Source organism: Ischnura elegans, chromosome 12 (genome assembly GCF_921293095.1).
Source record: "Ischnura elegans chromosome 12, ioIscEleg1.1, whole genome shotgun sequence".
NCBI classification, from domain to species: domain Eukaryota; kingdom Metazoa; phylum Arthropoda; class Insecta; order Odonata; family Coenagrionidae; genus Ischnura; species Ischnura elegans.
In genome coordinates, this window is record NC_060257.1 from 54737099 (window position 1) to 54749813 (window position 12715).

A 12715-nucleotide genomic window follows, 5' to 3' on the forward strand; every position below is an offset into this window, starting at 1 on the left:
CCCCAAATGCGTGTACAAAGTACCACCTATCACCTATTTTAGTCATTTTTAACTAGGGAAAAAAACTAATTACTACACCTTTCCGTTAGGCAAAACATCTTTCTTCGTTAAGGATTTCTATTGGTCATGAAATGGCAAAGAGATTCTCTTTTTATGTTCTTTGTGTTACACTGAATGATATTTATTTTTAATTGCTCAAGCAATATAAGCCAATTGCGTAGCCTTCGAATCTCTAACGGCTTCAATTCTAATTTATTTCTGATAATTTGTGTATCGCTTTCTTTAAGGATTTAGCAGTATTTTTTTTAACTGCGCGGATTTTCTTTGTATTCTATTAATTTAACGTACACAGTATTACTGCGCTGAATCTTATGTTCTCGTTACATATTAAGGGTATGGCATTTCGTATGCGGAGTAGTACCTTTCTCTTGCTATGTCATCCACAAATATTTCCAAGAAAGCTTGACGAATCCAGGGGCGGTCTGGGTAGATTGGGAGCCCTTGAGAAAGGCTTATGGTGGGGCAATCCTTACTCCTTACCGGGGAATTAGGTAGTCCTCTTCGGAAAAGTTTAGGAAACTGCATGGACGAAAAAGATTTTTTCTCGATTCTCTCTTTTAAAAAAGAGATAAAAGTTTATGAAAATTAGATTTCCGCATAAAAAATAGTGTGAAAAGTGATGATTTCAGGAGTAAAGCTTGTAAATTTTAAAATGTAGTAAAGTTCTCTCACATTTCTAGAAAATGCTTTCCTTGGCGCTGCACTGAAATTAAAAAAAGGCTAAAAATAACCTTACGATTAACCTTTTCACAAAATCATCAGGTTCTCTAATACCTTCATTTATTTTCACATAATATTTTAACGATATTCTGTAAAGAAAGGTACCAATGAAATCGTAAAATTTTATAATTGCAATAATCTAAGGTTCAAGTACTTATTTATATCGCGGGGAAAGCATTTTTCAGATGACTCTTAAAACCAACAGAATCAGCTCTTAGAAAGGAAAACTTTACGTTCTTTCTTGAAAATTTCCGTGGAATTTAGAGAAACCTTTGCAGTTACTACCCTATGGTCACTTATTCCTTCGGCGATTCTCACGTTTATTACCTGATTAGGTATACTTGTCGCTAATAAATGAAGAGTACTGTCTCCTCTGTTGGGTGCGGATGCTATTTGAAACAATGAATTTTATGTAAAAATGTGGAATGACGCCTCTCCAATTCAATTAATCTCCCCCACCAGGAATGAAGCTATACGTCTCCTAATCCATAGAAGGTGCGTCGAAATATTCACCAAAAATCAAGTTTCTTTCAGGATACTGGGATGCTATGCTGCTTATTTGGGTTTCAAAATCTAACTTTGATGTTAAATCTGTGTTTGGTGCTCTTTAGTACTGGCTACTAATATATTTATAGATTTAAGATATTTAATTGAACACCACACAGATTAAACGCTGCTCTCTGTTATGGTTTCCGCTTGATTGACGATTGAATTATTTACAGCTATAAATACTCCGCCTCCAGTTCAATTAATTCTATCATTTCGATGAACAATTTACGATTTTCGGAAGATTTTACCGTCTGAATCTTCATCTGTTAGTCAACTATTTGTTCCCATAATAACATTTTACTTCGTCCTATGAATTAAATGGTAGAATTCGGGAAATTAAGTCCTTAAACTACGGCCATTACCACCAGGGTTATTAATACCAGGGTTATTACTTTAAAACTAGTATTATTGCGATTCGGGACTGTTTTCGATTCGCTTTTATCGATTAGACTATTTTTAGGCTCTATATCCCTACTCCATGGTTCTGCAGATTTTATTGTCACACCATACTTTAACCTTGACTGCCTTTGATATTATGATTCAACTGATGTTTCGTATGCTTAAAGTTATAACCTGTATTATTGTAAATTGGTAATGCTGATTATGACAGGGTGATTTTTCTTTCTTTCCCTCTATTCTCATTTCTTGAAGAACTTTTACCTGTGAGAACATCTGAATTTACCCTTTTATTTATCAACCCACCATTATATCTGCACCCTTCCCTACTCTAAAAAAAAGACTTTCAGGGCTCAATATGCTACACGGCGAAAAATACGTTTAAGTTCACTCAACAACGTCCCAGAATTAAATCTATGGTGACCACTAATACCTTAACAATTATCACTTTAAAAGGTTTTCAATTCAAGGTAAAAGTGCGTCAATTGCGACTGAACATTTTCTCAATCACATGCAAATGATTAATACAAATTTAATTGACGACACACAATTTTTCTAGGTAAATTCCATAATTCGTAAAACAAAACTAACATTTTATTTTTCCCTAGCCAGTGGAAAGAAAACATTTATTTTCTGCAGTTTGATACCTCACTTTCTTTCCAATTTATTTGAACCCCAATATTTTTAATTGAAAACAGTACATGACATTTCGCTTATTTGTAAGGATCAAATAGATATATAAATTAATGTGAACAAAAATAATGGAGGAAAAAAGGATGAAAAATATACTCCAATGAATTCACACTTCACTTGGGACAATATCTCTCCTGTTATAAAATTCTAAATCTCAGCAGCAATTAGATGCATTATATGTCAGTATCAATATCTGCGGTTGTACTCCTCGGTTCTAATCGGTCACTTCTCAGATGGAAATCAGGTGGAGGTCTTCTCCGATCGTTCAATACCTCATTACCCTTCCTGTCGCGTTTCTACGAGTAGTACACGGTACTTGAATTTTTATGAATCCTTCGCTTTGTTTCCGCTCGTATAGTTTTCAAAAATGTCCGCGGCGCCGTGATAGGTGCATTGTGATCCACTTTTTCCGATATTTTGCAGTAAAATGTTCGTAATTGCGCAATTTGCACTTTGAGTGGCTCTTTTAGTACGTATAGGCACTTGAAGAAAACTTTGGAGTAATGCGAATTACAAGTGTTACAGAGATATGGCAATTATATTTTTTTGGTGTTCTTATTTAGTACATCTGCACTCACATTGCTGCTCGCCCTGAGCCTTGCATGTGCTTTCGCAGGAAAAGTTTTCATTTTTAAGTTGGAAGTTGATCACAATAAATAATACAAAAAATTAACATTTTAGCGCACACCAACCCTTGCTAGTGTAGTCGTCATATCTCCGCGTCCGTGATGACCCTGCTTTAACACCATCGGAGTCCGAGATAATGCGAAGTCCTCGCTGGGAGGGCCGAAAAAGGTTGGAGCTGAAAGCATGTGACTACCCGCGAAAACCTTTTTAACCAATGTCCTCCAAATATGTCTCGTGCCCGGTTTGGGGGATAATACCCCCCCCCCCAAAATTCTCAAATTTTTTTTATTTTAATCCATTTCACTTAATTGGATTGATATTACTAATAGTATAATCTAAGGATTGATATAAAATCCCTCAGAAAGCCGTAAAACTCACCATTTTGAACCATTTATCTTAAAATTCCGCAATTTATTAATCTCGCACCTACCGCTTATCTTGGTGGATATTCCATACCCCCTCACACCCCGGTATTAGTTGTACCAAACCCCCCCCCCCCCCCCCCCCAGCCTTCATTCCTACCTGCGCTCCCTCTCCGTACCACTAGATAGAAGAGTCTCTTGAGGCTCAGTACAGCAGTCATGCTAAAACGAAAACTCCGCCGTCTCGAAAGGGTTAAGTAGTTATTCATATTATTTTGTAATATCATTTAATAACACCTGTGCCTCAGTTATTACATACACAAAAGCCCGTTGTCCAAAAATATTCTACGAATATCCCAAATGCCCACCCACCCCTATAGCCCACCCCATCTCTCCCCTAGTCTATCCATCAATGCCGGGAAATCCCTCCAACCGAAATATGAAAATTTTCAAGTGGCATTGAATGACTAACATTGATGGATCTCCAAGAATCTTGTTTAAAACGCGATTCATGATCTTTAGAAGCAATTGAATTCTTGAATGTGGAACATTGTTTTGGTCCCTGACCCAGTTGATTTTCGGACTTACGTTTTTGGCACCTTCTTTATTACTGTTATACAAATTGTATACGCTATACGCAAATTGTATTCAAATTGTATACGCTATACGCAAATTGTATATGCTGTATACAGCATGTGACTTAATACAGTTTATACAATTTGTATACTTTGTATACAAGTTGCATACAACCTGTATAAGTAGTATAAAATTGTTGCACGGTTTTATACAATTTTTTCATAGGGGTAGCAGTACTGCCAGTGACATTACGGAACGCGCCCTGCCATCGCTTAGCAACTATGAGGATGAATGCGACTACAGCGGTCATCGTTTTGGCTGTTATAGCCAGCGCTTCGAGTGAGTACCTAAAACGTCACGTTTACTTGTAGATAGATGTGCAGACATTGAGAGCACCTATAACTCACTCTTTACCGGTCGTGTTTTGTGTATTTTTTGTGTATTTGAGCGACGGATTTCTCTCGAAACCCATTTCCGGCAAGAAAAATGTCTGATTGCAATTTTGAAGATATTAATACGCTCTGCTCGGATGCCGGACCCGGATGCATCTTGTATTTTGACTTCAAATACAGATTTTTAGTATATTACAAAATTTAAAACACGAAGAAGAATTATATAAAACACGAAGTACTCCGACCATAAATAACGAAATGGTCGAATGTTAAAACAAAACACTCAGTATAACGGCTAAAAAATAACTTTCGACCATTTCGTTATTTATGATCGGAGCACTTCGTGTTTTATATCATTCTTCTTAGCTTTTTTGGTACTTTAAAAATATGCTATTAAGATTGAGATATTATGAGAAAGTAAAACAAGTTAATAATTCTATTAGAGGTGCTAGTTGCCTTCGTCGGGGGGAGGAAAGGGAAGGGCGAACGGACCCGCCAACTACCTGTGTCGTTCCTGTACAGTTTTTTGTCGGTCCTTTCCTACCCTCCTTTGCTCGCGGCTCTGGTATTTCCTGGACCCGTGCGCCAACTTACGGTGTACACAGTATAAACTAATTTTAACACTTTTCATAATCGAAAAAATAATTTGTTAAAGAAATATTTGGTAAATTCATGATTTTTCTATATTTTGTTTTTTTTATAAGGGAATAAAATTGTGCTTTCATTATTTCGGGGGGTGTCCGGACCCCCGTAACCCCCCTGGCTACGCCACTGGGTGTACACTATGGCAGGCAACAGTGCAACAACGATAGGCGACAAGGCTGCGACGGTTACCGCAGCAGAGTCAACCTGGCTGTGGAACAGGCAGGCTGGCCCTGCTTGTCAACATTATTCGTGTCAGTGGCGTAACTATGGGGGGGTGAGAGAGTAGATCCCCCCCGAAAAGCATTAGATGAATAAAAAAAAATATTTAAAGCTATTGTCTAATTTTGACACATAACAACTGCATCTGCTTTAAGTTCAATCTTTAAAAGCCAAAGTGATGAAAAAGGGATTTCCAGGCATGTCATTTTTCAAAACTTTTACCAGATTTTGCCCGTCGGGGAGGGGGTCGCCAACTCAGGCCATCTCATCCCCCCCAAGGCATATTCCTAGTAACCCCACCTATTCATCTCACTCTTTTATCAACATTATTCGTCTTATTCTTTACCAAGGCTTCCGAGTGCCCAATGGGCCACCGACACTTGACAGGAGAATCGTTGGTGGGGAGGATGCAGCCCCCGGAGAGTTCCCTTACCAGGTAAGGAATGAGATCAAGGGAACACCTAAGATCAAAACTTGGGGGGGGGGATGGCAAACCATGGTTGTTCAAGCTATAGGTAAGATTTAAGCATGGAAAAGGTGAATGAAATCAACATTTTAAGAAAACTGTAACGGCTCCTTATTAGTTTTTAAAATTATTTGGTTGAAAAAATATTATTTTCCTTAAAAACATATGCAATTTTTGCTTCTAGGGGGGCATCTGCCCCCTCCTGCCCGTCGCTGTGTACGCCCACGACTAAGATCATCATTATCATCACTGGTCAACGATCCTAAGATTGGTTTTACGCAGCTCTACACTCAATTCTACTATTAGCTATGATCCGTTTAAAATTTTGTGTTTTGAGTTTTGGTTTTTTTGCCTAGTTTAGTTTTTATGGCCAGAAGTGGAAACCATCCACAGAGCCAGTGGCACATCGAGGGGGATTCCGACCCCCCCCCCCTCCGGAAATATACAAACACAATAACTTCTTGAGAACTTATTATATATTAAAAAAATATTTTATAAAATGAAGTTTTTTCCGATTGTAAAAAAGTGTTTAAATTAATTTAAAACACTCTACTTAGTTCCCTGATTTTCAAAATATTCCCGCGAACTCTCCTGGTTCAACCCTGGTTTTAGATTCCCGCCCCGAAGAAAATTCCTGGCTGCGTCACTGCGTGGAGCCCTGCCGTTTATTTTATTTAATTTATTTAAATCTGCATGTTTACACCATATTTTCTTCATGTATTTGACCTCGTGTCCAATTTCTCCTGTTCCATCTTTCAGCTCTCCTTGAGAATCGACGGATATCACATGTGTGGTGCATCCATCTTGAGCGAGGACTGGGCCGTGACTGCCGCACACTGCGTTCACGAGTGAGTATCAACGAGAAACAGAAACTCGTATCCAATGGCCTTGATGTAGGTATTACGTTATAGGTGCAAAAAATACTGTGTTGGTTTGCCGGAATGGAAGACTTCGCAGCAGTGACCATGGGCGTACCCAGCGGGGGTCAGGAGGGGTAGGCTGCCCCCAACCCCCCCTCCCCATTAAGACGAAATCGCAAAATCTTTAAGGAAAATAAGGACTGGATTGAAAAGAAAGTTTTCAACAATTTTTACATTTTCTTTAACTCATGTAAAATGATATTAGTATAACACATGTTACAAAAATAATTTTTTTCCAGCAAATAATTTTTAAAACTAATAAAGTGCTGTTTTCTAAAAATTAAATAAAATTTTCTAAAAATGCTGGTTCCTTTCACCTTTCCCATGCTAAAATATTACAACTTGAACGGCCTTAGCTTACCCTCCCCTAGTTTTGATCCTGGGTTCGCCCATTGACAATGACCTGCCCAAGCTTCTCAACCGGAAATCGCTGCCAAGCACTAACCTCACATGAGATTGGTCAAAATGCGTATTTTCAGTATAAAAACGTTAATACATGCTTCATTTTAGTTGCGTTGCGATGCATTCATTGCGTGGGATTTATTTAAAATAAAAACAACTGCTTTTGCTATTTTTATGTAAGATCAGTTGAGGCTAGTATTTAAGATAACTAAGATCATAGTCTATAATCACATTTTACACTGATTCTTGCGGAAAAAAATTACGTGACACTTGCCTCCTCTCCCCAACGTGAGATGGAGTGAGAATCGGCTCAACCCCCTCCACTAAACGACTCACGTAATTAATGGATGCCGCCTAAACCGTTGTGAAGTCGAGAATTTTAAGCGTTTCGCCCAATCTTCGTTACTTACGCAGCGAAATTTTTTCGGCTCCAGCCACGCGCAGAAAGATCAGTTCGTCACCATCACAATTGTTATGCAGTGTTGCATGTTGCAGGATAACTCCACTTTCCGAGCAATTGCCTAGGTTTTTCAACGTACGAACAAGATCTCGGATTGCCTATTGTTCGTATATTGAGAACTTGCTGTGCCTGCCTTCTTTACCTTTTTTCCTGACTATTGGCGGCTGGACAGGAGAGAGCTAGTAGCCAATAGCATATTCAATCCTTGCTCCTTTAGAGAAACATGCTCCACATGTCAGTGGCGCAGTGATGGGTATTTTTGGGGGATAAACCCCCCTCCCCAGAACTCAGTGAAATATTTAAATTTAATACATTTTACTGAATTGAATAAATTTAATTATAGAATAGTGTAAGAATAATATATTCCTCAGAAAGCCGTTAAACTCACCATTTTGAGCTATTTATCTTAAAAATGTCTGGGGGAGGGCATCCACACCTCCCTTATTGCATATACCCAGTATTAGTTTCTCCTTAATCCCCCCCTAGCCTTAATTCCTAGCTATATATAGGATCTGATGAATTGTTTCCTTACTTCTACGCTTGTACTCTCAGGTGTAAGGAGATTCTTCTTTTTGTAGAAAGCCCTCTTTGCCTGCACTGTTCTACTGATGATTTATATCTTTCTGCTTCCTTTGTTGGTAACTTGGCTTCTTAGATCCAATGGATCCTTCCTTCTGGTGAATCATAAAATGGACTATTGCTTTTCCCTTTATTTTTCACTCTTCATTACCATAGATTAAAATAATATTGAACCACCCACGTTCTTCCTAACTAGCAATTTTTTCTTTGAACATAACAGCTAAAGGATAACTATAGTACTTGAATGGAATCCTTCATGCAATTGTGGCCAATAATTACCTTTCAGTGTGGGTGACAATAGCCTGCAGCTCATGGCTGGTTCTCTTGACGTTGACGAGGGGGAAATTTATGATGTAACTTATTTCACTGAACACCCCAATTATGATCCAGACACCACAGACTGGGATATGGCGCTACTCAAGGTAATTTTTTGCTCTTCTATAGCTATATGTGTATAAGATAAATTATTAAAATATGTTACTATAAGACCACTAATTTTTTGTTTATTATGCTTTTTGTTAGTTGTAATTGCATATTTAATAATAGTGTTTTAGTACACATCGACGAATCTAGGGGGGGCACGTGCCCCGCTTCCTGACCCTTAAAAAATATGCAAGATTTTTAATACGGTCCCATTATCATTGCGTTCATTTTGTATTACGAGGTACACTTGTGCCCTCCCAGAAAATAATCCTGGATATAACCTTCCTTTCCCCCCCCCCTCCCAGAAAGAAATCCTGGATCCGCCCCTGTTAGTACAAACTGCTATTTTTTACTTTAAAACGCATGCTGACGAATTTTTGTTAAATAATTTCCTGAATAATTTTTAAAACTTAAATTCTAAGTGCCAAGATTTTCGAAATTTTAATAATTTTGTCGTGAATATTTTGGATATTGCATTAATTTATATTTAATTGTATTTTATTAATGTATATTTCAATGTATTAGGGTATTAGTTTATATTCGTACAAAAGCGTTTCAGAGTTGATTTGGTGGAAGTACAATATATCCATGGTGAAGATCACAATTGATAATTTTCCACATTTTTAAATGCAACACTCAACAACCGACCATGATTTCAACATGTAGCGTCATTTTCACTTTGAAATGACACTATGTGATGAATCCATGGTACATTGTTGAGTTTTGGAGTTAAAAAGTGTGGAAATTACCATTTGTGTTCTTTCATCATGAGTTAATTTATGTTGTTGTAATTTAGAATATTTTATAAATTTATGAATAATTTTTTCATTATATTAACACAAATTTTTTTCTTTTTCTTTCTCAAGGGGTACAGCCTCAGAGCCATTAATAAATCTCATTTCATTTCATATTACAGGTCTCAACGCCTTTTGTCTTCAGTGGTACAGTGTCTCCTATTGCATTGCCTGCAGAAGGAGAGGAGCTGGATGTTGGGACAATGGTGGTGATAAGTGGATGGGGTGACGTAAGGGTATGTGCACAAGTGCAGTCTGGTCAGGTTGGCTGGAGGCTGATCACTTAGGGCCCCCTCAACACTCCCATCTTTCATGAAGCATATATAAAAAAGTTTAATAAAAAAACACTCAGATTACTTGAACTGGAGGTTTTCTTTTTGCTATTATATATTTTTTAATTTTTATCGGTTCGTTTATTTATAACATACTCAGTGTAAAAATATCATATAAAAAATAAATAAAATGAAGGTATCTGAAGAATCAATGGGGTAGCGAGGGGGGGGGGCTGAGGGGTCCGGGTCCACCTCCATAATACAGAAACACAATTATTTTCTCTCATAAAAGAACAAAATAATGAAAAATCATTAATTTACAAAATATTTCTTGAACAAATAAAGTTTTTTGGATAGTGAAAAATGTTAAAATTAGTCAAAAACCCATTACTTAGTGCACTATTTTCCAAAAGTTTTCCCCCCTCACCTGAACGAAATTCCTGGCTATGCCACTGAGAAGAATAAAGGTATTCGTGATGCTATTATGAAATGGTTATTCGAATAGATTATTTTTGTGGTTTTCTTAGATTTCAGTGCATTCTCAGGGAACAAATTCACTAAATAGATAATAGAAACATAATTCATTGTTAAACTTTAAAAGCTGTTAAGTTCTCACCTTAGAAAATATTTTTTCTTACAAAATTGCTATTTTTTATTGACTTTTATTTAGTTTTCATGAGTCAGAATAGCATCCAAAATCCCCCAATCACCCCAGACCACTCCTGAATCTGTGTATTTCTAAGTTTCAGTGTACTGTGCTCTTAGAAAGCCTTACTTTATGTACTTCTGAGTTCCTATCCTCTAAAGGTATCCCTAATTATAATAACTATTTCTGTTCCAATGCAAACCACCATAGAAAAATTAAATGAGTGTTCATCATTAGTTTAAAGTTTGATTAAAAAATTACAATATATTTTTCAAGCATTAGTATTTTCAATGGTTGTTCGCAATTTGAATCCATGGATGCCAAAATTCAATATGTATTTTTAGCAAACAAATATTTTAACATAGTCAAGATTTTAAAACTTAAGATGAAGGTAAATTTTGATGAGGGTCGGTACCATTACAATGTTGAAGGTGATAACTTCAGTTTTTAACAATTCTTCAATGATGGTTTATACATGCTCTTTTAAAATAATGATGAACAATTCCATTTCCTCAGGAAGAAGGCCCTAACGCTAAATTCCTTCAGAAGGTTACAGTCCCTGTATATGACCAAAATGAGTGTGCTCTGGCTTACAAAACGTCCAACGGGATTACGGATCAAATGTTCTGCGCTGGAGTGAAGGAAGATGGCAAGAATTCTTGTAACGTAAATAGCATTTACATAATTTATATCTTCTATTGTAATAAATGATATATTTATTTCATGGGCGTAAGCCTTAATAACATATCAATACCTTCACTGCACAAAAGCTCAGCAATCGCCTACCGAATCAAATCCGCTCATCTAGGAGCCCAATTATAATACCGTAGCAGAGAATTGGAGGTGAGCGTTTATGCTCCGGCTACTGCCAGCTGAGAGCATTCGTATTGTTGGGCTCCTCGATGAGCGGATTTGTTTCAGTGGGCGATCATTGAGCATTTTTGCAGTGAAGGAATTGATATTACAAATAAAATGCATTGCACCATCATCCAATGGTATAAAAAATTGTTTGGAAGTTTCAGACTTTTAATCTATTTTTGTAGTCATACATATTATCAGTGTATGCACAATAGTATTTTAATTATTTTGTCAATATGGTTGCTGTTGTAGAGGCCATAAATGCATCTTAAATTCAGAATTTATATTTCTCTTAATTTTCTCTTCGACAAATGAAGTTTTTCATGGTCATTATTATCCTTACCATAATAATCGAATTAGATTGGTCTGGTCCAATTAATTACCATTCACCCTTTCTGATTTGAACTTGAAAAATTGTATGAAATGTCAGCATTGAAGCTTTTGGAAGCACATAAACATGTAGGCACTGAGATATTTACTAAATACAGTAAATCTTACTTATGGAGATTTTAAATGATTTTTGGTGAATGGATAAATCAAATTCTCTCACAGGGTGATAGTGGTGGTCCTCTGGTCACCAATGATAAGCTGTACGGCATTGTATCCTGGGGGAAAGGTTGCGCCGAAGGAGGATACCCAGGAGTTTACGCCAAAGTATCGTCAATGAAGGCATTCATAGCCAAGGAAACTGGCTTGAAGAAGTGATGGAGAGTATTGGCTGATTAGCCTATATACATGTATGACCATTAGCTATATTTTGTAAATTTGTATGTTCTGAAAACTTTTCTTTTCAATAAATCATTCAAATAGGGTGGTTTCCTATTTTCCTAATTGCCTAAATCGAAAGATTATTACTCCTGGAGTAGGTATTTCATGCTATTTGATTTTTAAATGATATCTATTTTTTGCGATTAAATGAAAAGTGAAAATTTTCAAGCACCCGAAAATGCCACCGCTAAGCTTGAATGCTGGGGAAACTCCGTGTGACGTCGTTCTGGTTCCCGCTACCGCAAGTGAGGTGACCTTGGGGCGAGGCTTTGAGCGCTGATACGACGCAGGATGCTAGCAGGTAGCAGAGTACCCTGCTAGCTGGTAGCACTTGGCTTAAATAAGGATTATTAATACTCTATCAAACATAGGAAACTTTCCAACCATAGGTTATTTTAATAGGTGATTATGAATAGATGTTTCTCAGAGTTCCGTGCCTCATGCAAGCATTGGTAATCAAAGATGATGTAAATCTCCTGACTACTCGTATAGCATCTGGGGTCCGTGTGACGTCGGGTGGAGTGTCATCGCATGGGCGCCAATCTGGTCTTTTTCAGATGAGGTTAAAATTGACCATTAACATTCGTCTAAACTGGGATTTCTAAAACTAAAATAATTTGTGTATTATGAATACACTAATTGTTGGTTATGAATCCCAATCAATGCATTTTGTTTTTGTTGACAAAGGAAACTATCCTATTTTCTATACTTTAGATTAATGGAATGAAGGCAAAGTATGTAGTAATAAAAGCCATGAGAGCTGGCTTTACTTCATCTTCCTGAAAATTTTCCCTTGTAGCGACAACCCACCTTATGTTTCCTTAACCAGGTGAAAATTTTTGCTTGCCGTTTCTTTTCACAGGATCAAGGACAGGAAAGGGAAAGCAA

The 12715-nt window shown here is 37.1% G+C and overlaps 1 protein-coding gene across 1 annotated transcript; it reads left to right on the top strand.

Moving 5' to 3' along the window:
• The first annotated feature begins 4194 nt into the window (after positions 1 to 4194).
• On the top strand, positions 4195 to 11870 carry LOC124169363 (trypsin-3-like). Its single transcript, XM_046547951.1, has 7 exons — positions 4195 to 4322; positions 5590 to 5675; positions 6465 to 6553; positions 8353 to 8488; positions 9406 to 9519; positions 10718 to 10867; positions 11612 to 11870. The coding sequence occupies exons 1-7, from the start codon at positions 4265 to 4267 to the stop codon at positions 11762 to 11764; spliced, it is 786 nt and encodes a 261-aa protein (XP_046403907.1). The 5' UTR covers positions 4195 to 4264; the 3' UTR covers positions 11765 to 11870.
• Positions 11871 to 12715: the final 845 nt, after the last annotated feature.

Excerpts from the sequence above, each read along its gene's own strand:
- LOC124169363 (XM_046547951.1), top strand. The coding sequence starts at position 4,265 with ATGAGGATGAATGCGACTACAGCGGTCATCGTTTTGGCTGTTATAGCC. Across the intron at positions 4,323-5,589 it reads TGTTATAGCCAGCGCTTCGA|GCTTCCGAGTGCCCAATGGG; the intron begins GTGAGTACCTAA and ends TTCTTTACCAAG. Across the intron at positions 10,868-11,611 it reads ATGGCAAGAATTCTTGTAAC|GGTGATAGTGGTGGTCCTCT; the intron begins GTAAATAGCATT and ends ATTCTCTCACAG.